The sequence below is a fragment of the Magallana gigas genome, chromosome 5, assembly GCF_963853765.1.
Source record: "Magallana gigas chromosome 5, xbMagGiga1.1, whole genome shotgun sequence".
NCBI lineage: Eukaryota > Metazoa > Mollusca > Bivalvia > Ostreida > Ostreidae > Magallana > Magallana gigas.
Window position 1 is genome coordinate 39,111,800 of NC_088857.1, and position 23,614 is coordinate 39,135,413.

At 32.4% G+C, this 23,614-nt stretch overlaps 1 protein-coding gene across 1 annotated transcript; it reads right to left on the reverse strand.

Annotated features, from left to right (window-relative positions):
* Positions 1 to 9,389: 9,389 nt before the first annotated feature.
* LOC105337740 (uncharacterized) lies at positions 9,390 to 21,685 on the reverse strand. Its single transcript, XM_011442607.4, has 9 exons — positions 21,527 to 21,685; positions 15,612 to 15,823; positions 15,036 to 15,237; positions 14,141 to 14,341; positions 13,594 to 13,701; positions 13,152 to 13,355; positions 12,605 to 12,746; positions 11,896 to 12,062; positions 9,390 to 11,390 (listed from the first exon to the last, which is right to left on the reverse strand). The coding sequence occupies exons 2-9, from the start codon at positions 15,819 to 15,821 to the stop codon at positions 11,284 to 11,286; spliced, it is 1,341 nt and encodes a 446-aa protein (XP_011440909.3). The 5' UTR covers positions 15,822 to 15,823; positions 21,527 to 21,685; the 3' UTR covers positions 9,390 to 11,283.
* Between the last annotated feature and the right edge of the window lie 1,929 nt (positions 21,686 to 23,614).

Below are 23,614 nucleotides of genomic sequence, written 5' to 3' on the forward strand. Positions count from 1 at the left end.
TTTATTCACTCAATTTTCCAGTGTGATTTGTTAAAGATAAATCATATTAGCTAGAAATGTAGGGGAATTTTTTTTTAAATAAATAATATGGAATGTTGTTTTCTCGGTCTTCATTATTGTCAAATCATCGATCGGGCTGAAGTATTTTAAAAGGCAGTATTTCATGATACTTGTATCATGCTGAAATAAAAAACGTAACAAATTAAATGGTTAATATCAAGAAAATGTCATTATTTTTACAGCAAGATAAACCCTATTATAGTATATTGTCATAATAACTTGGCAGTAGCGGAATGTGTCAGGATAGTGAAGCTGAAAAGTTACTGCTCCAAGAAGCCCTTGGATTTTCACAGCAATGTCTGCAATCATTTAGTATCATATTATACTCTCTCTCTCTCTCTCTCTCTCTCTCTCTCTCTCTCTCTCTCTCTCTCTCTCTCTCTCTCTCTCTCTCTCCACTTCTTATGAATAAGGTCGAACTGATGAAAATCACTACAAATTTTTCACAAAAATTCAAACACTTTATTAACCACCATATACAAATCTATTTATTACCCAAACTAGAAAGGAGAAGGGCGGAAGTTGTTAAAATAAAATAAATTGAATTGAGGGATGTTTCAAATATACCTGCATTGTCATGTGAATATAAAGTTGCATCCCTAAATTAAACTAGTACTGTAACATCAAGAGCAAGTTATTTTTGTTTATTTCAGAATGTTAAAACACTTGTAGATTGCTCTGTGCCGCAATTTTTAGAAATACAAGGAATTACGAGAACTGGATGGTCGTGGCCATATTTAGACTATTTCATTCTCCTTTAATATGAGATCTTTGTATAGAGAAAATATGCTCTAAAGTTAAAGATAAAATATTTGGAAATTTTAGTTACTGTCGCAGAAATAATCTTTGCAGAATAACAAGCTTGCAGCGCAAAGTGTTTGCCATTTAATTAAGATTTAAAAAAAAGAATCAGTGTCAAAAAGCATCATCAGAGCTTTGATATACACACTTTCAAGTGTGCTGAAAAGAGAATCTACGGCATCAATAAAAAAGCCCCCCCCCCCCCCCCCAAAAAAAAATATCTTTGCAGAATTACACGCTTAGAGCGCAAGTTGTTAATGATTTTAAAAATTTGCTGTCAATGTATGAGCAGTACTGGAGCTTTCAGATTGCATTGTAATGTGGGTTGATTAGAGGGTTTACGGTATCATAAAAAAGAACAAAAAACAATACTGTTTTGGTATTCAGAAAAAGGAGATTTCTTCCACGTGAACCGCTGAACCATGACTCGCCGTATGCCCCTAGGCGCGGACTACGGTGTTATTTTTTAAAGTTTGATTTGTTTCTTGTGAATCTGAATTTTACCTGTTTGATAAGCTTTCCAAAGTGAATAAATTTAGAAAAATTTGCATAGAATTTTGAGCTGTCATACAGGAAAATTAGAAGAAAATTAAGTTGATTAACTTGTGGTTATAATGTTTTTGATTTTATGACCTTATCGTGTCTTTGATTTGAAACAGGATAAAGTTTTGTTCGTTAAAACAGTTTGAATTTTTTTAACACCGCCTGAGATTTTAATATTATAATGACACTTCCAGTTCTTTCAGTGCTTACTAATAAATAAAATCCATGCCGATTTTTACCATATGATACTAAATTGTCTATATTATAGAAGGGGTTTTAATTTAATCTAGTTTAACAATTCTTTTGCATTTCTATGGCGTTGACAAATGTTTTATGACTTCCAGCAACATTTCCTTCCGCCCTTGTATACGTTATATATCGACTTGCCCTATACATTCCTTGTGTTCATGTTTTTATCGCTTGTCCAAGAATAGTAAGTTCAACTTAGATCTCTCTCTCTCTCTCTCTCTCTCTCTCTCTCTCTCTCTCTCTCTCTCTCTCTCTGAAATATATCAGCATACAAAACATACGTAGAAGCAAAAATGTGTCATTACGGCAGATATGAATACATGTAATAAAATTGTGAAATACATTGTATTATTAATAAATTTTATCTGTAGGAAAAATTATTTCGGATAGTTGCAATTCGTTATATTTCCAACAACAACATTTTATTAATCGCAAGGCACTAAGTACTGTGGTAATCACCATCACACACATACTGCAAATGCGAAAAAACGCCCCAGAGTTTAAATGACAAACATTTGATATTAAGGCCTCTACAGGCCTAACAAAGGAAAATAATCAGATTACATTTTAACCAATGTATCAGCAGATCAGCAAACTAACCAATCAATTAATTAGTAAAAGAACAAACATAAGAAGCATATCAATGCAGATGAAACTGATCACTTACATTTTGAAAATCCAGATAAAAGTAGACTCCATTTTATAATATGAACAATTTAGTTCATTCACCTTTAGTTACATGTATGAAATTGTTAATTTGCTACAAATGGTGATGCAAATTGTGACTAAAGAACGTTAAAATCAAACACGCATGATATGAATGTCTGTGTACAACCTTTATGATAACTTATTTATAGAATAATTCTTGTTTGGCTTGCTTAGGCCTCACAAACTTAAGGTACATGGCAACTCATTCATACCGAGGAAAGAAAATCGCTACGGACTTTCCTACTATGGTTTACTGAATTTCAAAATACATTTTATATATACACGTGCACACGTATTTACAATGAAATTTAATAAAATAAAGAATTCACGATCAGTAAACGGCATGATTATAACCCAAGTTCTCAACAAATTTGATGAACAAATAACATTGCTTATTGTTTTAAAACTAAAATTAGAAATATAGACTGAGCTGTTTAATTATCTTTATCTTATTTGTTTCTTTCTTAACTTTAATAGATACACCATAACAAAACGATGGCTTTTAGAAGAGGTCATACTCTAAATGTTTATACAGTTACAAGAAAATGTCCATTGGATACTAAGTATTAAATTCATTATTGGACGATTAACTCCACAAAGCTTTCCAATCCGGTGATTGTTAACGTACAACTATTTTTTGTGTGGTTTTAAATTTTGTTTGTGTGCTTTGAATAAAATAAATGAATAAATTAGATGATTCCGCAAAATTTAGCACCACTCAGAAAAAAATCTAGTGATTTAGGTAATTGTATCCAAATTCTATTTATTCATGTATAATTGTTTCGAATCTCAAAAAAATCTATTTCAGATCAATGTACACTTTGGTTGAATTTAATTCTTTGTCAGCATTTCCGTTTCATTTGCCTTAAAAAATATCACATTGCTATATAAAAATATATAGGATGTAAAGGTCATCATCATCAGAATATATTTATACTTTCTTAAGATTAAAATCACGCATTTATGTTGACCGAGATGATTTGCATGCTTCACGAGATCATTCTATACTTGCTTCCTTAGAGAAAGTGGTTCAGTCTGCTAATATATGATGGGTCTTTAGAGTCTCTTTTGAAATTTGAGGTCTTTAATCAGACGTCAATTCTTTTTCGGAATTTTACTTTGTTCAGAAAAATGAAAAAGAATAAACTTTCGTTTTCAATTTGAAAATTTAGGGATAAAACTTAATTTATGGTAAAATATGTTAAGAATGACCAATTTTATGTTTATCTGAATAACAAAATAATCAAAGGGTGAAAATAATTATCGATGAAATTTTTTTAAAATCCTTTGATAAAATCATCAATAAATACATGTTCGTCATAGGTGGAAGAGAATTATATGAACAATCAAATATTCAAAGGAAATAATTATAAATGTAAATTGAAATATTTAAGGAAAGAAAGTCTATCTTATTTGAACTGATTCTGCCAACAATACAATGTCGTATAACCGGATATCACTGGTTAAATGTAGAAACTGTTGCGTCTAAGTCTTGGTCATGTCTTCTTAAGTTTGCATTTGCCTCCATTGCGCCACAGCTTTGGTATTCCCGACAATTTATTAATTTCCTTTTTGACACTTTTCTATGATCTAATTTCATATACACTAGTACTGTTATACATGTGTGTGAAAAGTTTCACCTAATCGCACACAGGTATAGTATGGGCGAGATATAATAGAGATACTCCATCATATGAATCAGACATCAAATATTGCATAGAATAGATTGTGTTTATTTCCTATTCCCCCGACACCCATTAACGATTATTCCACTGAATTTGATTGACCTCGATATGCAGTACACAACCTACAGAAATGCATTCATATGATGCATGACCGACCGACCCCCCTCCACACACACACACACACACACACACACACAAGACACAAGCGTAGATATGGTTGAGAAGAAATATTTTAAGCAAGGTGAGAATTATATTAATAAAATCCTCTAGACGTTGGTTCATAAATTACTATGAATGCAACTACATGTATAATGAAAGAATGTCACAGTTTTTTTATTTAATCAAGGTGTAATTTTAAGTTTCTACGTCTTAGTTGAAATATTCACAGGTACTTATTTGCCATTAGATTCCTGCACATGTATTATAACGAGGAATTGCGTTTCCTGCAAGCAATGGCCCAATGAGCAGACGACTTTCTCTTCATTAATATACCGGCAAGACATCGTGCGGCAATTCATCATTTATGTAATTAATTCAAAACACCTAGATTGTCATTTTCAAATTTTGAATAGAATTCCAATTTACTACCTTACCACATTAATTTATATACAACCATGCCCTCCAAATCAAAGACGTTTTCTCAATATCAGCCTGCAGCCTGCATTAAAGAGCTGGTTAGCTCCGTATAATATTTATGATGTTACTTGCATTCATTAACTGCACAAAAATGGTTACATTTGTGCACTTGTCACTTTCATCTTGGTATTACCTATTTCGATATACATGTATTACATAAAGGATGCAAAGAATAATATAGACATTGATTTTTACTCAATAAGATTCTTATGGCATGAAATTGAGCATATTTTTTTCAGTCTCAGAAAGAGGGAAATAAGGCCAAATTATTATAACCAGTTGCTCATTCAACCTATTTTTATACCGTATGTAACAAGGCTTTCATTCAGAAAAAAAACCCCAATGAAATTCAATACAGCTTGCGCTTACAGAAAATAAAATCCATATACTTCTCGCAAATGCTTTAAATTAGATTTGTGTGAAGGACAGTCAAACAGTTAAAGCGAGGAGCACGGTTCAGTTTTGGAATTGGAACATATCGAGAAAAGCTGAAAGTTAGTCGAAAGAAGATGACCTTAGTGTTTCACTTATAGTTCTGATAGATCTTTCTAATATTAAAACACTTCGTTCTTCAATGATTTCGTTATGATTTCTATACAATCAAAGGTTTGATGGCATATAAATGTTAACACAATGCTTGTCACTGCACGTCCTCGCTGGTCCCTTAAAACAATTAATATTGTTCTTGCATTGAGGAAATATTGAAACCCGCCATTAACTATTTAATTTGCATTCGTTTACGTCACAAAAGTTCACATGCATTCAGTTTGTGTCTTTGACCGGATACCGGATTTTGATAAATTAGAAACGTATGCACCAGGTATAAATTTCTTGACTGAAAACACCAAACAAATATGCAAAAAAGTTAGTGCAGTTTCTCTTCTTGGCAAACGATGATGCTGATCAAACTGGATTTATTTTGTCATTTTTCTAGTGTTTCTTGCAGGAAAAAAAAAATACTTTTTCAATGAATTTAACAGAGTGTTTGAATGTCGGGAACAAAACTTGGGCAAAACAACACAGCATACAAATAGAAGAATGTTAATTAATGCTTAATTTATTCACCGATGTCACCAGAGAAGCTTTGAAGTCGCAGTTTATCCAGGAAATATGAGAGTTATGTAAATGTGTCGAAAACTTTGAAACAAGAAAAGTTCATTTTATGTCTGAATTTATTAATTAAAATTTGTTTATTTCTATGTCCATTTAATATCATTTTTGAAGATTTGATAACCTGTTAGTTAAATTTAAATGTATAATTTTCGAAGCAAACAAAACCTGATAAGCGCGAAACCAAATTTACCACAGAGATATTTGCAAAACACTTCAAAACCCAACAAAGAATCACTGACCGACGCAAAATAGTTTTCCATCATTTTTGTTGATGAATAATTATAAGGTCGGAAAACTTGCTGACTGTGTTTTAAACATATATAGATATTTAAAAAAGAGCAAATATCGAGTGTGAGAAATATTCTGAAACGCGGATTTGTTCATAAAACATGACTACTTCACATACATGTATATAACAGACATATAGAAAGCCTTACTCCAAAATAAACGGTGTACCATGAAGATAGACATATATCCCCCTTAATTCTTTCTCTGTTTTCGCAATCGACTATTTTCTTGAATTTATACGAAAATGAAAAAAAAATCGCCATTTGTCCTCATCTTGGAGACAGCATAGGAAAGATATGGGAATCTAATAATTGGAATTTAGCACTGAATTTAATTAAGAAACAAGCACACCCGCAAAGTTTTCTAGGTTTTGTTTATGAAATTTATATATGCCGGTTTATTCTTCTCTTTTGGTGTAGTATGTTTGGGGTAAGTTTGGTCACCCAACTGAAAAACAATTACTTCAAAACTGTACTTTTATTACACTCGCAAGTTTTACACAATGACCATTTAAAGTTCACAGTTTCCAGTTTCAACACACATGTATGACGCAAATCCATTAATTTTGACAATGCGTAAACGTACATTCTACGTTAGACTGTTGTACTACTTCCCTTAATTGCAAATAATACATTTAGTTACCACCTTGATCAGCGTGTACATTTAACACTCAAAATGGCTGATTTTTAAAAAAAAAATGGCTGAACAATTGCACGAGAATTTATTTCAAAACCGATGTGACGTATTAGAATAGCGGCTGTAACGAGCTAAATTCTGACTGCAGTTTCTAAAACCTTGTGATGCAAAACTTTTGGAGTCCTCAAAACCTTTCTTCTTATGTTTTTCAAATCAGTAAAGAAATCATCTTTTCACATCATGTTCACACTTGAAAAAAACCCGAAAAGTTTTGATTTCAACACAATTTCGTCGAAAACCTCCCAGTATTTTAATTTCAAAGATGTTTACACGTACTGTACATGTACATGAGATGCAAGGGACAACAATGTTAAATCAGTGTTTGTGAAGTCACAATGTAGACTAGTGTGGACTTTGTTCTATAGTTTCTGGGGTCGTTTTTGGCTATTTCAGCTCCTATTAACAAAATATATTTAACTTTTAATCGTAATTATACTTTTTGCGTTTGATTAGCAAAGACCTACTGAAATTAGCCATTGGGAATAGAACAAAACAATTACAACTTATCTCTGGCTCAAACTCCCGATCCTGTCATTTTTCTTCCTTCGGGCTTCACAGGATTCATCACGTGACCAACCAAGTTCATATCCCCGTAAACTTTTTAAAATGCTGTTTATTTCTTAATCGAGAACTACAATGAAAAAAAATCTGTTGTGAAAGGCGTGACGAAGTGAAAATAAATAAAAAATGCCGATATGATAAAAGATGTCAAATTTTTCCACTTTATAATATCAACACAATTATGTATTAAAATTTTTGTTATTTTTTTTAAAGATAAAAGTAGAGGGGATGGGTACGAAAGCCCATTGAGCTCATTTTCGTAGGTACATGTAAACAAAAATTTTTTTTTCGCGAATAAACGCGAAACTTCCGAGAATAACGCCTTATTTTCTCGAATAAACGCGAAACTTTCGCAAATAAACGCGTTAGAATGGCGAATAAACGCGAAACTTTAATATTGTCATTTCATACAAGAGTTCTTATGAAAAACAATGATTGAAAACAAACACATTTTAGTTTTAAATAAATCATCATTCATTATTTTTATATTATCCGTGTTACGTTGATTTATGAAGACAAAAATATTACTTTAACAGATCTGATATAAAAACTTCATAACACTTTTAGATATTAGATGTTCCAAGTAGATACTGATTTAGAGACCCATTTTTCGTTTGTTTGCCGACCCTGTGTTAGAACAGGCATTCACTGATTATCTTTTTTTTTCTTTATAAAATTAATATAAATTCAATCGTCGGAAATCCTTAGAATCTTAGTACTTTTGTATAATACAGCGCCAATGAGAATGTGAGAAGCGCGATGCATTATGTCCTTTGAAAATCAGTACAAAGATTTAAAAGATTTCCTACGTTTGAATTCATATCAATTTGCATGAAGTTTAATCTGATTCATTTACATCTTTCTATAATAAGATTATTTTGTTTCATTTAAAATTAAATATGTTTGTTTTCAGTCATTATTCTTCGCAGGGGTTCTTGTATGAAATGACAATATTTATATTTCAGTTTTGCGTTTATTCGCGTAAATTCGCGAAAGTTACGCGTTATATTGCAAAATTTTCGCGTGTATTTGCAAATCTACGCGTATATTCGCAAAAGTTTTGCGTTTATTCGCGAAAGTTTCGCGTTTATTTGCGAAACTAACGCGTTAATTCGCGAAAAAAATTTACCTACGAAAATGAGCTCAGTGGGCTTTCGTAGATGGGAGAGGAGGCATGCCAAAACGGAAAATTTCTACGTACATTTCAACGGATCCTCACCAATAAATGCACCTGTAACTACTTAGTATTAAGCAAATTGACAAAATATGATGGAAAAATAAATTTGGGACAGTGTGTAACAGACAGAAGAGTCTCTTCTGTTTGACCAATGTCTTGGTCCTGTCATGTTGTAAATTTTGAATTTACCGGGTAGCAGACTGCCACCCGTTTAATTCAAAATTTACAACAAGACAGTCCCTTGCTTTGGAATCAAATCACCAAGATTAATGGCAGGTGCAATGCTCTGTTTGAGTTGAATCGGTTGTAAGCTAATGTGTTGAAGATCGATCAGAAAAGAGAAAGGATCGCAAAATAATTTTACTGATGAGTTTCAAGCGAAAATTTCCAGTTGATGTGACAGTTTAAAATGAATCAACGATGGTGGCGATTTCACCTCGTGTTTATTAGGTAAAGGGTATATTTTTTTAATTATGAGAAAAATATAAAACGGCAGATTCCTATGAGTTAATTCATCCTAGCCGTCATTTCATTTAAATCTTTGAATTCATTTATGAGTACAAATGTAGTCGAATATATTCAAATCAAACTAAAGGTATTGGTAGCAGGCTCACAAAATTAATGATATCCCCGCTAAGAAATATAGTAACTCAAGTATTTCCTTATCAAAAATTAATGGCTTCGGTTTGCAGGTGGTATAAGTTTTGTACAAACCTAATTTTTTTATTGAATGGTTACATCCTAGTTCCCTCTTCTGATGTGTTCTTTAAATTGAAACTAACTCACTTGTAATTTTATCTTGTTTTTTTAAAGACTATTAACAATAACTTGTATATATTGTGTGACTCATTTCAAATAAAACAAAAAGTCAATTTGAAGAAAAATTTTCATATTTATTAAACTTTTCTCAGTCAGCAAATTATGCAGCAGTAGGCCTACATATTGATTAAAGTCACTGATTTGTAACAAAACATGACAGAATTGACCTTTGGACAGATCATGACTTCAATCAATACAGAAAGAAGTTAACAAAGTTAAAAAAAATCATCCGAAGTGATTTTTAATTTGACACTTTGAAGTATAAAACTCTGATAATTTTATAATACATAGTCCAATTTCTCCTGTCATATCATTATCCAATGATTTATACATGCAACTGCGTCGTATTGAGAATAAATGACACAGATTGAAACAATTAATAGCATTTTACACGTCATATTTTATAATTAACTTCTTTATTTTTATGCATAATTGTTGAAACAGCAAGTCAACAAAAAAGCACTTAAGAGGGAGCAGTCATTATAAATACTAAATTTCTGTTTGTATATCTCATAATATATTTTTAAATTATACATGTCAATGATGACATAATCAGATAATCAACAACAAAAAAACAATCATTATGTATCATAACAAAAGTCTTTATGCTTCGTTTTTCTCGCTATTTATTTAAATATTTATTTTTTAAATAAAAACAAGATCATGACAAAAATATGTATTACAAAAAATAAACAAATGAACATCTTTTTTATATGTACAGAAATGAAAGCATTCATACATAGAATTATTAAAAATATGTATTCAAAGATGCCCCATCTAAGAATATCAATCAACAATTATAAAACAAAATACTGTTCTTTCATCAATGTTCCCTGAACACCAATTGTCATGGATTTCGTTGTTGAGACAATCCGTAAAATAAAAAACTCGTCAATATAAGATCTTTGACAACAGATGATTTTATCAGAATTAAAATCAACAAATCTACATCTACTCAAAACTGTGAGGTTTACTAAATCCACGAAAATTGATGACCGAGAATATTGTTGAAATCAAAGTATGTACAATGAATATAGGAGAAAACAAAAACAAAGTTTAAAAAATCACGCTGCATTGTACAGTACCTGCCCCTAAATTCTGGATACATTTCCATCAGACTGCTGCAACCTTTCACAGGCTGATGCAGCAGTCTTCATCATATGCATCCCATTAAAGGTAGGTGAATACAACTTGTACAGGCCTGCTCATTAATATATTTCCATATTAATGTATCCAAAGAACATTTGTTCACATGTGGATGGGATAAATGAAATTGAGGACACTTTAAAAAGACAACTGTGTTGTCTTGAAACCAACAAATCTTTTTGACTGAATGTCACAGACTAGATTTATATTGTAATGTCACAGACTAGATTTATATTGTTTTTCAAATATTAAGCACCATTAAATTGGGACTAAAGTAAAAATTCAAATGAAATAAACATGTATATATATGTTACAATAAACTTGACTAGCAATACTTACCAGTATAACAAGATTTTAAAAAAAGTATGATTCCTGCCAAAATAATAAATCATTGATTTTACAAGAGGGCACAATTAAATAAATGAACACATTTAAAGAGGCTAAGTGGACAACAAATTTACCATCAGATCTGCCTTAAACTTTGACATAAGATATTTTGGGCCATATACATGTACCAACATTAAGTACAGAAAAAATCCAAATATATTAGCTTAAAAATTTATCATTTTCCTTATCTTTATACAGAGCTTTTCTTTTCAGGAGATTTAAACAGTCTAAAAATGGCCATGACCATGGAGCCCTCTGAAGTACCATTACTCGATATGATATGTAGGTCAAGTGTGAAATTGACATTGAACAACAGAATGATGAGTCCTTATTTTAGCAAATAATAATGTCATGTCCCAGGCCTGTACTTGGTCAAGTATAAAGAGCCTTGGCCCTTTACACTACAGTTCCCTGTCAGCTGGAGCCCATCCCTGCCGTGCAACCGAAGCAGTGACTGTCTGTCTGTATGTGCATACCCTCCATCTCTTTGGCTGACGAAATCTCATACACTGTCATGGGATCTAGAAGATAAAAAAATCTAAGCTAATTAAAGAAGCTGGATACTCAACAGGAATATAAAATACAATGGAACATTTATCAATAAATATGAATACTTTTGTATTTTTGCACTTTTGTACTTTTCAAACAAAATCTTCAAAACCAATGAACAAAATGAATGTTGCCACCTTTAAAATATTTAACCTTCTTGAAAGAAGGTTCCGACTGTACAGAAATATAAGGAAATTAAACGTTAAAGAACATTAAATTTTCAAACTATAACTTTTTCTTTTGTAATTTAATGATAGTTAAGTTTATGACTAAAAATCGATTTAAATATCATTTTCAAACAGAAGGGTTATTGTGACCAATTAGTCTTTGTAAGATTAAAACTTGACATCAGATTTTATTTAACCAACCATGATATTGTTGATAAAACAAGTCAGTTAATCCCCACGATTAAGATATTCCGGTGCATTTCTAATTTTGCCTTGAACACAATAGGGACCTGAGCAACACAGCGGTTACCTTGACTGCCATTCTTCTTGATCTCCATCTCCAGTTGCTGGTTGAAGTCACAGTCATAAATTTTTCCGTTCCAGTTGACGTTCATCAGGTTGCGACACATTATGTTGTCCACAGTATGGATGTTGAAGTTCCTCACCAGCAATTCCATGTAGCTCTCAAGTTCATTCCTGAAACAAAATTTTTAAAAATCATATAATTAATATATGCAAAAGTGAAGTAAAAAGGAATGAAACAGACTTCAATTATACTCTGTAGGTCATTACACATTATAAAACAATTTAGAAACTTATCTCAACCTATCTCCAGTAGCAAAGTTGTTAAAAAAGACAATTTTTTTCAATATAGATATCAATTTATTTCTACAAAAACTTTTTGTTTTCAGAACTAAAAAAAAAATTCAGACTGAATTAAAACAATCTTAAATATAAGCTATACCACATTACTCACTACATGTATAATAAACACATTAAAAACTAGAAATAAAACCTGCAAGCTTGGAATCCTATGAAACAAGAGAAACAAAAAACTTGACCAATTACTTTGATTTTATTCCATTAATTAGCAGTTAGAACATACAACAGATAATACAGTTTTTATGTTTAAATTGAATCTAATTCAAATTTAACTGACTACTTCAATGACAAATGGTTTATAATCTTTACATTTCAAAATTTTTGGCATATTTTTTAGAAGTTTTAAAACTCTGTACCTCCTGTATAGAAAGTCAGCAAATCTTTTGATCGGCATGTTGGTAATGGTGAACAGCTCATTGAACTGGATACCAAAGTAATTCCAGAGTTCCTCTCGGTACTTTTCAGCTAGTTGTCCCTGGGGTGGGGGCAAGAAGGCGCCTGTAGAGATGTAGACAAAGCTGTCAAAAACTCATACAAATATTATTCTCTTTACAATGATCATCTATTAAAATTTTGTGATTACTAACACGCACCTTTACACAAATTTTAGCAATAAACACATGTTTGGATCATGTAAAAGATTTCATCCCATTTTCAATTCACTCGATGCAGCTGTGGTTTAACAGAAGTAACTTGAATAAGCATTGACCATAGGAAAATTGGGCAAAAATAAAAGAAGGATAAAAATGTCTCTGTATAAAAAATCAAATATCAAACTACAAACACATTCAAGAGAAGATGTGAAATATCTATAAAAATATTGTTATAAATCAGACTTTTCTTAACTTATATTTCCATGTACTGGTATATACTACATGTAGCATTCAAATGAACATCAATTACCCAAAGGATTATAAACAAGATCCAACTTTAAACCAGACGACTCTTCCGCGTATCCAAGCGAGTTGAATTTGCGGAGTGCCTGAATGCTCCGGTCAAACACCCCTTTCCCTCGTTGCATGTTGACATTCTTTGCTGTATAACAGGGAAGGGAGGCAACTATGTTCACAGCATGGTCTCTCATAAACTCAGCTGTGTCTTCCTGTCCTAGGAAAAGGAATTATGGGATTAAATCTACTGGAGATGTAGACTCCATCAAATTTTTAAAGACAGACAACAGAGACTTAAGTGTAAAAAAAAAGGATAGATAACTATTAGTACTTATCTCTTTGAAACAATTTGCAGAAAACAACGAAACCACTCCATATAAATACAGCGCTTGTATATACATTATACAAGAGCATTGAATTGTGATATGTGACCATTGGTTGGTCCACACTCTAACCTGGTTCTAAGTGTGATGTCAGATTACTTCGCACTATGATTTTCTTTCCCAGTTCTTTGGCACCACGGACAAGGAATCTAAACTGGTCACAGAGCTCTGGGGCACCTCCTACAAAACAAAAATACCAGCTTTTAGAGACAGAATCTTTATAATAAATAGGTTGATACTACTACTTGTAAGCAACAAATGGGTGGCTACTGAAAACGACTTAACTATTTCAGTACCAGCACACATTTAAATCTAATGGCCACACTAAATAAGCACGACTTGTTAATTCTCCGATATCATTATCTGACTAGGGATTCGGGAGGCCAGGGTTTGAATCTTAGTCTGGTCCTTCATCATTACTCCCATCGCTTTTTAAAATACAACGTTATCCCATATATTTCATACATGATCAAGCTGTCAACATTTGATTAGCGTTAGGGTTTTATACATTTTTAAGATAAAGGTAGTTAATGCAACTTCATGTAGAACTGGAGTATAGCTGTAAGCTGATTGTTGCCACATGTATTGGTGTGGCTGGCTGTTCCAGCTTTCGCTCTACCTGTGAGGTCCAGGGTGTGGATGGAGGGACTATTCTGGAGGATAAGCAGACACCTCTCCGCTGTTTGTTGAAGCATCATCTCCTTCCTCTTTGGAGACGACTCCACGAAGCAGTGATTACACGCCTGATTACAGTACAGTCCTATGTTGGCTTGGAGGATCTCTACCGTCTTTTTCCTTAGAGAATCTTCTATTTCTGTTTCTATGAATAGTATATAAGAAAAAAATCAAAGATTTTCCTTACCAAGCACCATCACATATGTGCCAAATGCCAAAAAAATATTTCCTTTTATTATTTTTATATGCAAACATCTTTTTAAAAATTTTATCAATAAGACAATTTTTGTACCATTTCCCCTTTTTTATAATGATCAGCTGTTTACAACTGGTTGAGGTATATACAAAACCTTTTTAGGTACATGTACAAAGTTTTAATTATATAAATGATGATAAAAAAAAAGTAAACCTTATATTTTCACAAACTATAAAAACAAAAAACAATCCTCTATCTGTATTTCTTAGTTGAAATGAAACAATTAGGTTGATTTTGAATGATTCAAAGACTATTAAACCAAGTTAATTTCATCTCAAAATCAAAAACACAACCAAAATTTTCTGCATAATTGTTTTTATCAACAAAAGAATGAATATCTGTTCCATCAGAGTTTTTTTTTTTGTAAATTGCTGAAACAAATGATCCACTGCTCAATGTATACATGTATTACGTGTACATGGACAATTAAAAATGTGGGCACCTTTAATAGCTCATACAAGTTTTGAAAGGCCTCTCACAAATTTAACTTGATCTGGACAATTTCCACAAAAAATATATATAGTAATTGTTGATATATAATGATGCACAATTATTTTTGACAAACAAGTTCACATGTACTCACCCACCCCCTCTACATTTTCTGCCCTTTTAACCTTCCAGAAAGTTTCAAAATTTGGAATATCAAGGTTTGACAGGGCTCTCTGTCTGCGCTTTCGTTCCTCTCGAGTCATCTTTTTCTGTCCCATTTCCTTCAGTTTAGCTGCTGTTAGTTTAAAGTTTTCATCCTCTTCCATCTCTTTCAGTGTCTCAGGGATGAGGGAACCCTGAAAGAAAAATCTTCAAGGTAAGGAAAATTAGTCCATGTTAGATATTACTTAATAATACTAAACCATCAACCGCTATCTGTGCCTTTTAATTCCCACACAAATTAAATTCCTTATATTACATGAGTACTTAATTCTGCGATCCCACTCTTTTGAATCAAATCGTGAGAATATAAAATCACGAACGCAGAACTTTTATCCTCATTTCTTATACATGTAGTTTTCAGATCTCAAAAAGTACTGGCAGATTTTAAATCTGCGAAAGGTGCTTCTCGGGATTTTACATGGATATTAATTAGGAATCTACAGTTAGTATATGCAAGACTGGCCAGGCGTTTCAGACCATATGAATACAAAATCAGAAAAAGGAATACCTTAGTTCTCTCTTCTAAGTCCTTTAGTCCCTCCCACTGAAGGGTGGGTGGGGGTTTTTGGGGGCGCGAGAGGCGGTGACTATCCACCTCTACAGAGGTGTTATAGTCAGGCAGCTGGACATCCTTGTACTGTCCCCCTGAACTACATCTGACCAGGCTGAGGGAGCTACCCACAGCATGGCGAAATGTAACAAGTTTTCTATGCAGCATATCTGGAAAAAAATCACACATTCAGTCATTGATGAATCTGATATCTCATGTGACAATTACATAAATAGTAGTATTTTGGATTGTTACTCTGTTCTTCTATTTAATATATAATTAAAGTCTAGCTCAAATCATTGTTTCTGCCACTTTGACACAATTTTTAAGATGAAATGTACAAACCTGTCGATTAAGTGCAATTGAAATAGGCATTAAAGGGATTGAAAATCCAAGATTTATTTAATGACACATCATCTGTTTCACCTTGAAAAACTCACAGGAATGAAAACAAATTTTACTAGACCTATTTTTGTCTCCAACAAAAAGGAAGGGCTTTTCGACAGCCCTTAAAACCCTTATTTAAATTCATTATATTTTCTCTCAAAATCTGTATTTTAAAAATTAAAAAAATATCATGAGCATATACCCACACGTTAACATTTAAGAAATTAAATGCCCAAAGAAAGACAATTGCAGAATTTTTTATCCAGCTACATCGTTTATTTCTTGAAAATAGAGTTCTTAAAATTCATATATAAGAAAGTACTCATTTAAGATTCAAGTGTTTTGGTATGCCTAAAGCTCTAATGCTATTCATTCATTGAACAAAGCGAGATAACTCTTGAATTTTTAATTTTTAGAAATGTGATAAAGTTATCATTTTCAGGCCCTTAAAACCCCTATAAGGAGTAAAAAAAGTGGCCCTTTGGACCTAATTTTTAAATTGTACTCTTTATTCTAAACTAATAACTGAAAAGAGTTTGAAAATTGCATGAGTAATAAAAAAGTTATAGCTAAGGGGCTGTTTTTAATACCGACCCCTTCAGATCCCTTAATTTTCGGAATTTTTTTCCTAAAACCTTTTCCGGTCTGCGCATTAGGTTCTTCATTACAAGTACAAAATAGAAAAATATTTGCTTAAAAACTGTTTGAGAAAACGTTACATGCGTGAATTCAATTTAACATAGAAACTCCCATAGACAATTTTCATCGGCTCATAAAACCGGAAGTACTCGACACTATTCAACGAAACTTGGAATATATCTTAATTACGTCTATTAACACAAAATCTATCCTAATTGTTTTTTGAGCAAAGCAAGATAACTCTTTAATTTGAATTGTGATAAAGTTATCATTTTCAGACCCTTAAAACCCCTATAAGGAGTCAAAAAGTGCCCCCTCGGACCATATTTTTTAAATTGTACTCTTTATTCTGAACTATAAACCGAAAGGATTTTGAAAATCGGATAAACAATAAAAAAGTTACAGCTAAAGGGCCGTTTTTAATACTGACCCCTTCAGGTCCCTTATTTTTCGGAATTTTTTTCCCAAGACCTTTTCCGGTCTGCGCATTAGGTCCCTTATTGCAAATACAAAATATAAAAATATTTGCTTAAAAACTGTTTGAGAAAACGTTACATGCGTGAATTCAATTTAACATAGAAACTCCCATAGACAATTTTCATCGGCTCATAAAACCGGAAGTACTCAATACTATTCAATGAAACTTGGAATATATCTTAATTACATATATTATATATATCCGTCTTACAACATTCCTAAGCTTTTCTGAGTTTTTTTATTTTTTCATCCCCCCTTTTCTCAAGTTTGAGGCCTAAAATCTCAAAACTGATAAGAGATAGAAACTCGCCGCCGTTTTACTTTTTAAACAACTCGACATGGTTGATCTAACTCTAAAATTACAACGAATTTCCTTTAAAAATAAAAACAATATATTGATTCATTTAATTTCTACTATTTTGCTTGTGTAAACCGGAAGTACCGGAAACGGAAGTCCAGAACCTTACATACTGGTGACATTTAAAAATGCTATAAGACTAATGTATTGTTATTTCTGAAATCCTTTCCGTTTTAAAAAAATCGCAGACGGAAATTCTGTCGAGAAAAAGAATAATAACTAGAACTTTTTTTGTCTTCAACAAAAAGTAAGGGCTTTTCGACAGCCCCTATTATCCCTTTTTAATTAAATGTTCAAAAAAAGTATTCTCTTAATTATTTCCAAGTGTTCTAAACGCCTTGGTATCCACAGTTGCTTAGATAGGAACTTACGAGTAGTGCAATGTGAAAAGAAAGATAACTCCAGAACTTTACAGGTGGCTATATTTCTAATTTCCAGAAAAATATTTTCAAAAAATCATATTGAAGTAAGTATTCATTCCCCGGACACCAAATTTGGTATGCCTACAGTATCAATGCTGTTTTTTCATACAGCAAAGCGAGATAACTCTTTCTAAAAAAAATTTTTGAAACTTAAAAAAGTTCTGATCTTTAGGTCTTTCAAACCCCTATAAGGAGTCAAAAAGTGGCCCTTCGGACCATATTTGTTAAATTGTACTCTTTAATTTGAACTATTAACCGAAAGGATTTTGAAAATCGGATGAATAATAAAAAAGATACAGCTAAAGGGCTGTTTTTAATACTGACCCCTACAGATCCCTTATTTTTCAGAAGTTCTTTTCCAAGATCTTTTCCGGTCTGCGCATTAGGTCCCTTATTGCAAATATCAAATACAAAAATATTTGCTTGATAACTGTTTGAGAAAACGTTACACGCGTGAATTTAATTTAACATAGAAACTCCCGTTGACAATTTTCATCGACTCATAAAACCGGAAGTACTCAATACTATTCAATGAAACTTTGAATATATGTTAATTACATCTATCTAATTAATATGCAGGTGTCAAATAAATTTTTAAAGGTCATTTGATTTTTTTTGTTTTTTTCATCCCCCCTTTTCTAAAGTTTAGGACTTAATATCTCAAAAACAGTAAGAGATAGAAAGTTGTCTACGCTTACAATTTTCAACAACTATTTATGATAAAGGTAATTCTAAAATTTGAATGCTCTACATGAAAAAATAAACAAAGAATTGAGTTTCAAACAATTTTTGCAATTTTCCTTGTAAAAACCGGAAGTACCCGAACCGGAAACTCAAAATAGGACATTTCATAGACTGATACATTTGCTGCAAGACCAATGTATACTTGTATCAATATTCCTTCCAGTTTTCAAAAAATCGCTGACAGAAATTTGTCTTAAAATAATAATAATAAAAAAAGACAAAAACAATAGGTCTTTTCGACCGAAAGTCGAAAAGCCCTAATAAAAAAAGACAAAAACAATAGGTCTTTTTGACCGAAAGTCGAAAAGCCCTAATAAACAGAAGAATAACAATAGGTCTTTTCGACCGAAAGTCGAAAAGCCCTAATAATAATAATAATAACTAGAACTTTTTTTGTCTTCAACAAAAAGTAAGGGCTTTTCGACATCCCTTTTCCCTTTTTTGATTGTAAATGTCAGGTAAAATCGTATCTATATTTTATTTAAAAATAAAATTCTTCACCGCCTTGGTATAATCAGTTGCCTATTAGAAATATAACCTTATAAATAATGCAATGTCAAAAATAGATAACTTCAGCACTTTAAAAGTAAATATACTTTTAATTTCTAAAAGAATATTTCCAAAAAAAATCATAAAAAAGTAAGCATTTCTTTCTCAAATAGAAAACGTGGTATGCCTAGCGTATTAATGTTCTACGTTCATTGAGCAAAGCGAGATAACTCTTTGTAAATCACTTTATCAACTTTTAAAAAGTTGCAATATTCACACCCTTAATACTCCTATAAGAAGTCAAAAAATGGCCCTACAGACCAAAATTTTTAAATTGTACTCTTTACTCAAAACTTAAAACCGAAAAGATTTTAAAAATCGGATGAAAAATAAAAAAGATACAGCTAAAGGGTTGTTTTTAGCTTTGACCCCTCTAGATCCCTTATCTTTCAAAAGTTTTATCTCAAAACATTTTCCGGTCTACAAATTAGGTCCCTCAATATAAATATTAAATATGAAAATATTTACTTGAAAACTGTTTGAGAAAAAGTGGCACGCGTGAATTCAGTTTAACATTAAAACACCCATAGACGATTTTTTATCAACTTATAAAACCGGAGGTTCTCAATGGTTTCAAAAGAAACTTCAAATATATGATGATTATGACAGTTTTAACATTTTCCATTCCTCATTTAAAAAATTTGGTGGTTATATCAATTTTCAGATTTTTCATCCCCCTTTTTTTCATAGTTTGAAGTCTAATATCTCAAAAACAGCAAGAGATACAAAAAAGTTGTAGCTTACGATTTTGTATATCATACTATGATGTATCTAAATCCAAAATTTCTTAGTTTATAATCAAAAAATAGAATAGATACAAAGGTCATTTTAATATTTTGTTTTTTGCATGTGTAAACCAGAAGTATATAGACCGGAAGTCCAAAAAAAGGACATACGCGAAAACTAAACAATTGCTAAAAGAATCTAACATTAAATTTTTATTTTTCTGTTTCGTTTTCAAAAAATCCATGACGAAACTTTGTCGAGAAGAATAATAATAATAAAACAGAACGAAAACAATAGGTCTTTTCGACCGAAAGTCGAAAAGCCCTAATTACAGAGATTTATGATGGAAGATGTTTACATTTATCATGTTTATACATGTACACCATTCAGATATACCTGGGATATCTTGCGCAGTTTTTCAGAATTATCCTAGTAATAAATATGCAAAGGGTGAATAGAGAAACAGCGTGGATCGTCACCCTTGGCTAGTGAAGATGAACGAGAACTTTCCTCATGTTTATGTCACTTGCACATGCTGCACATATAAATGCAAAATCCCGTCGGCTTTTTATTTTTGGCTGATAAGTTAGAGGGGGCGTTTAAAGGGAAAATCTTGGAAATTGTATTGAGGGAACATTCTTTGAATTTTAAGGTATAATAACATATTTTAATAAGTATCCAATATTTAAAGAAAAATTATATACATGTATGCTACGTTAATATCTAATTGGGACAGGGTATAATGTACTTCTCCATGTTCTTATATTTGAACTGGTTGCATGCATATAGTGCAAGTTTTAGAACATATCCTTGAACTTTGAGAATTAATCTTTGATTTGCCATATATCAAGTAAATCAGGTTTGCTGACTACTTTATTACAACTGATAATGAAGATAATGAACTTTACATGATTTTCAATTTCAGAGAGTACCGGTAGATAAAAAAGTGTGAATGGAAGTCTGGAAGAGTAAAATGATGATAATGCATGAACTTTCAGATGAAGCAATTGAGTTGCAAAGTTCTATTCCATAAGACTACGAAAATTCATGCATGATGCATTTCCATATATAAATACACGTATAATTAAATTGGTTGGCACTCTACAGTTCTATGCTTCCGGTCAAATTTGCTATCATGTTATGCGAGTTCTAACATTGTTTAGAAATAGAAAATATCTGTTAAGGCGCTTGTTTCACTTTCTCTTAGCTAAGTCTAATAAGACTAGGCTATAATTTTAAACTAACGAGGCATTTTTTTTCCAAATATCTTTATGTAGCCTCTTAAACACAATATTGATCTAGGAATTGGTAATTTAATATATCAAATAAACAAGAGCCTCCGCGAGATATGATGACAGTCTTGGATACAGGTGGGTGATTTCATTAGGCCCTATTTAACGCCTAAGGCCTGTTCAACAGAGCGAGTGTTCGCGAGCGCTCGCCAAAATTCCCTATACCCGCACCACAAATTTTGGCGAGCGCTCGCGGGCGCTCTCTCTGCTGAACACACCTCTGGTAAATGTCTTGACAACATACGGGTTGTTAGTACAACGAAAAAGTTTTAGACCTACCTCAGTCAGCTGCACAATCAAACTAGGCCTACTGACACTGTCTGCTTATTTTTTTCTGTGTGTTTTATCAGCAGAAGCTCTCATGCTATGTAAACACGATAAAAGCCGCCATTCTAAAGATTACATAACGAACAAGGTAAAGTGAGTGAAAAAACATTTGGCGAGCCGAGATTCTCAATTTTATAAAAAATCAGGCATATTATAGAAGGGATTTTGCTTGGGTGGGGAATGGATTCATGGGACTACCGCAATGAGATTATTGGATTATTACGAGGGATTGGTAAAAATAGGAATAACCTAACAACAGAGAAAAATCTATATAGACAATTTTTAAGGTGGTATGGGACAGGGTAGTACTATTATAATAATATGTTATAGTCTGTCCCAAGATAATTATGCTGCACATTTGGACGATTTTTTTTATAAAAATACACTTATACCTGTGAAAGAAGTGCAACTGAAATAGTTGAAAGGGATATTTTCCAAGATAATAGACCAATCCACACTTTACAAAAGTTATGTCCCTTGGCAGCCATCTTTGGGGAAAACCCCATATATTTCTCACAGTAGCCTTTGTAGTTTAGAGGGTTGTAACTTCGTTATTTGACATTAGAAATCCGTTTCTGCTGTGAATTTCAATTGCCCCAAGTTGGGGCAACCCACACATCGAAGGAATAAATTAAATTCCAAGAGATTTCTTCACAGGACGCCCAAATATTTGGTTGCATAAAGAAGGGAAAAGTTGTTTTTTCCCTTTTGACCTTTGTGTTGACCCCGCAAAGGGGAACAACTTTTGCAAAGTGTGGATTGGACTATTTCATTGACACATTATCATCTTTCACTCGCAAAAATTCACAGGAGCGATTATATAAACAGATTCCTTACGGAGATTTATAATGGGGAATATTTACATCTTTTCTCCATTCGGAATACACTCGGAATACATCGCGCAATATTTCAACGTTATCATCCGGGCTTGCTGCAATACAAAATCTCCGTAGACATCACATTTTTTAGCATTGTACTATAGACCAATCCACACTTTACAAAAGTTATGTCCCTTGGCCGCCATCTTTGGGGAAAAACCCATATATTTCTCACAGTAGCCTTTGTAGTTTAAAGGGTTGTAACTTCGTCATTTGACATTAGAAATCCGTTTCCGCTGTGAATTTTATTGCCCCAAGTTGGGGCAACCCACACATCGAAGGAATAATTTAAATTCTAAGAGATTTCTTCACAGGACGCCCAAATATTTGGTTGCATAAAGAAGAGAAAAGTTGTTTTTTCCCTTTTGACCTTTGTGTTGACCCCTCAAAGGGGAACAACTTTTGCAAAGTGTCGATTGGACTATTGAAACCAGATAAGCTAACAGGGGCGTTTTGACTGAGAAATCTTGGAAATTTTTGATACTTTTGAATGAACATCGTTTGAATCCTGAGGTATTTATAAATATCAAACAATTAAGCCAAACGTGAATCCAAAATATCTTGGGACAGAGTATAGTATATACGTCCCTGGTATGGGACACCTCCATATGTTGTGACATATTTTTTATCGAACTAAACAATTTTGAACTGAAGCGTAATGATATGAGTCGAAATTAACGAATGCGAGAGATCAGCTTTTGCAGATGTGGAACTCTAACGTTACGTATACCGATCCGTACTGAGACTTGACGTTTTCGTAATGAACGTATCTGTGACCGTCTTTGTTTATTCTGTTGAGAACAGTGTATTGAAGATGAAAAACATTTTCTTTTATATTGCACTTTATATAAAAATCTACGACAGAAATATTTCCATATGGTGAATTTCGAAGAATTTAATAATAGACAATATTTATTTGTTTGTATGCACACACCGCCGCAGTTATGTGAGACTATATCTTTCCAAAAATAATGATTTAATGCTTATATTTACATTTTTTTTAACTTCTTGCCTTGTCTGCAAATCTGATTTATAGGTCAAAATTTCTGTTTTATCCTAAGGGTAAGTTCAAATTAATGGAAGAGCCACTGTAACAGCCACAAACGTGAACTTTGATTCTCGCTTGTGACGTTGCATTTTACAGCGTTCAACGTTTGTGACG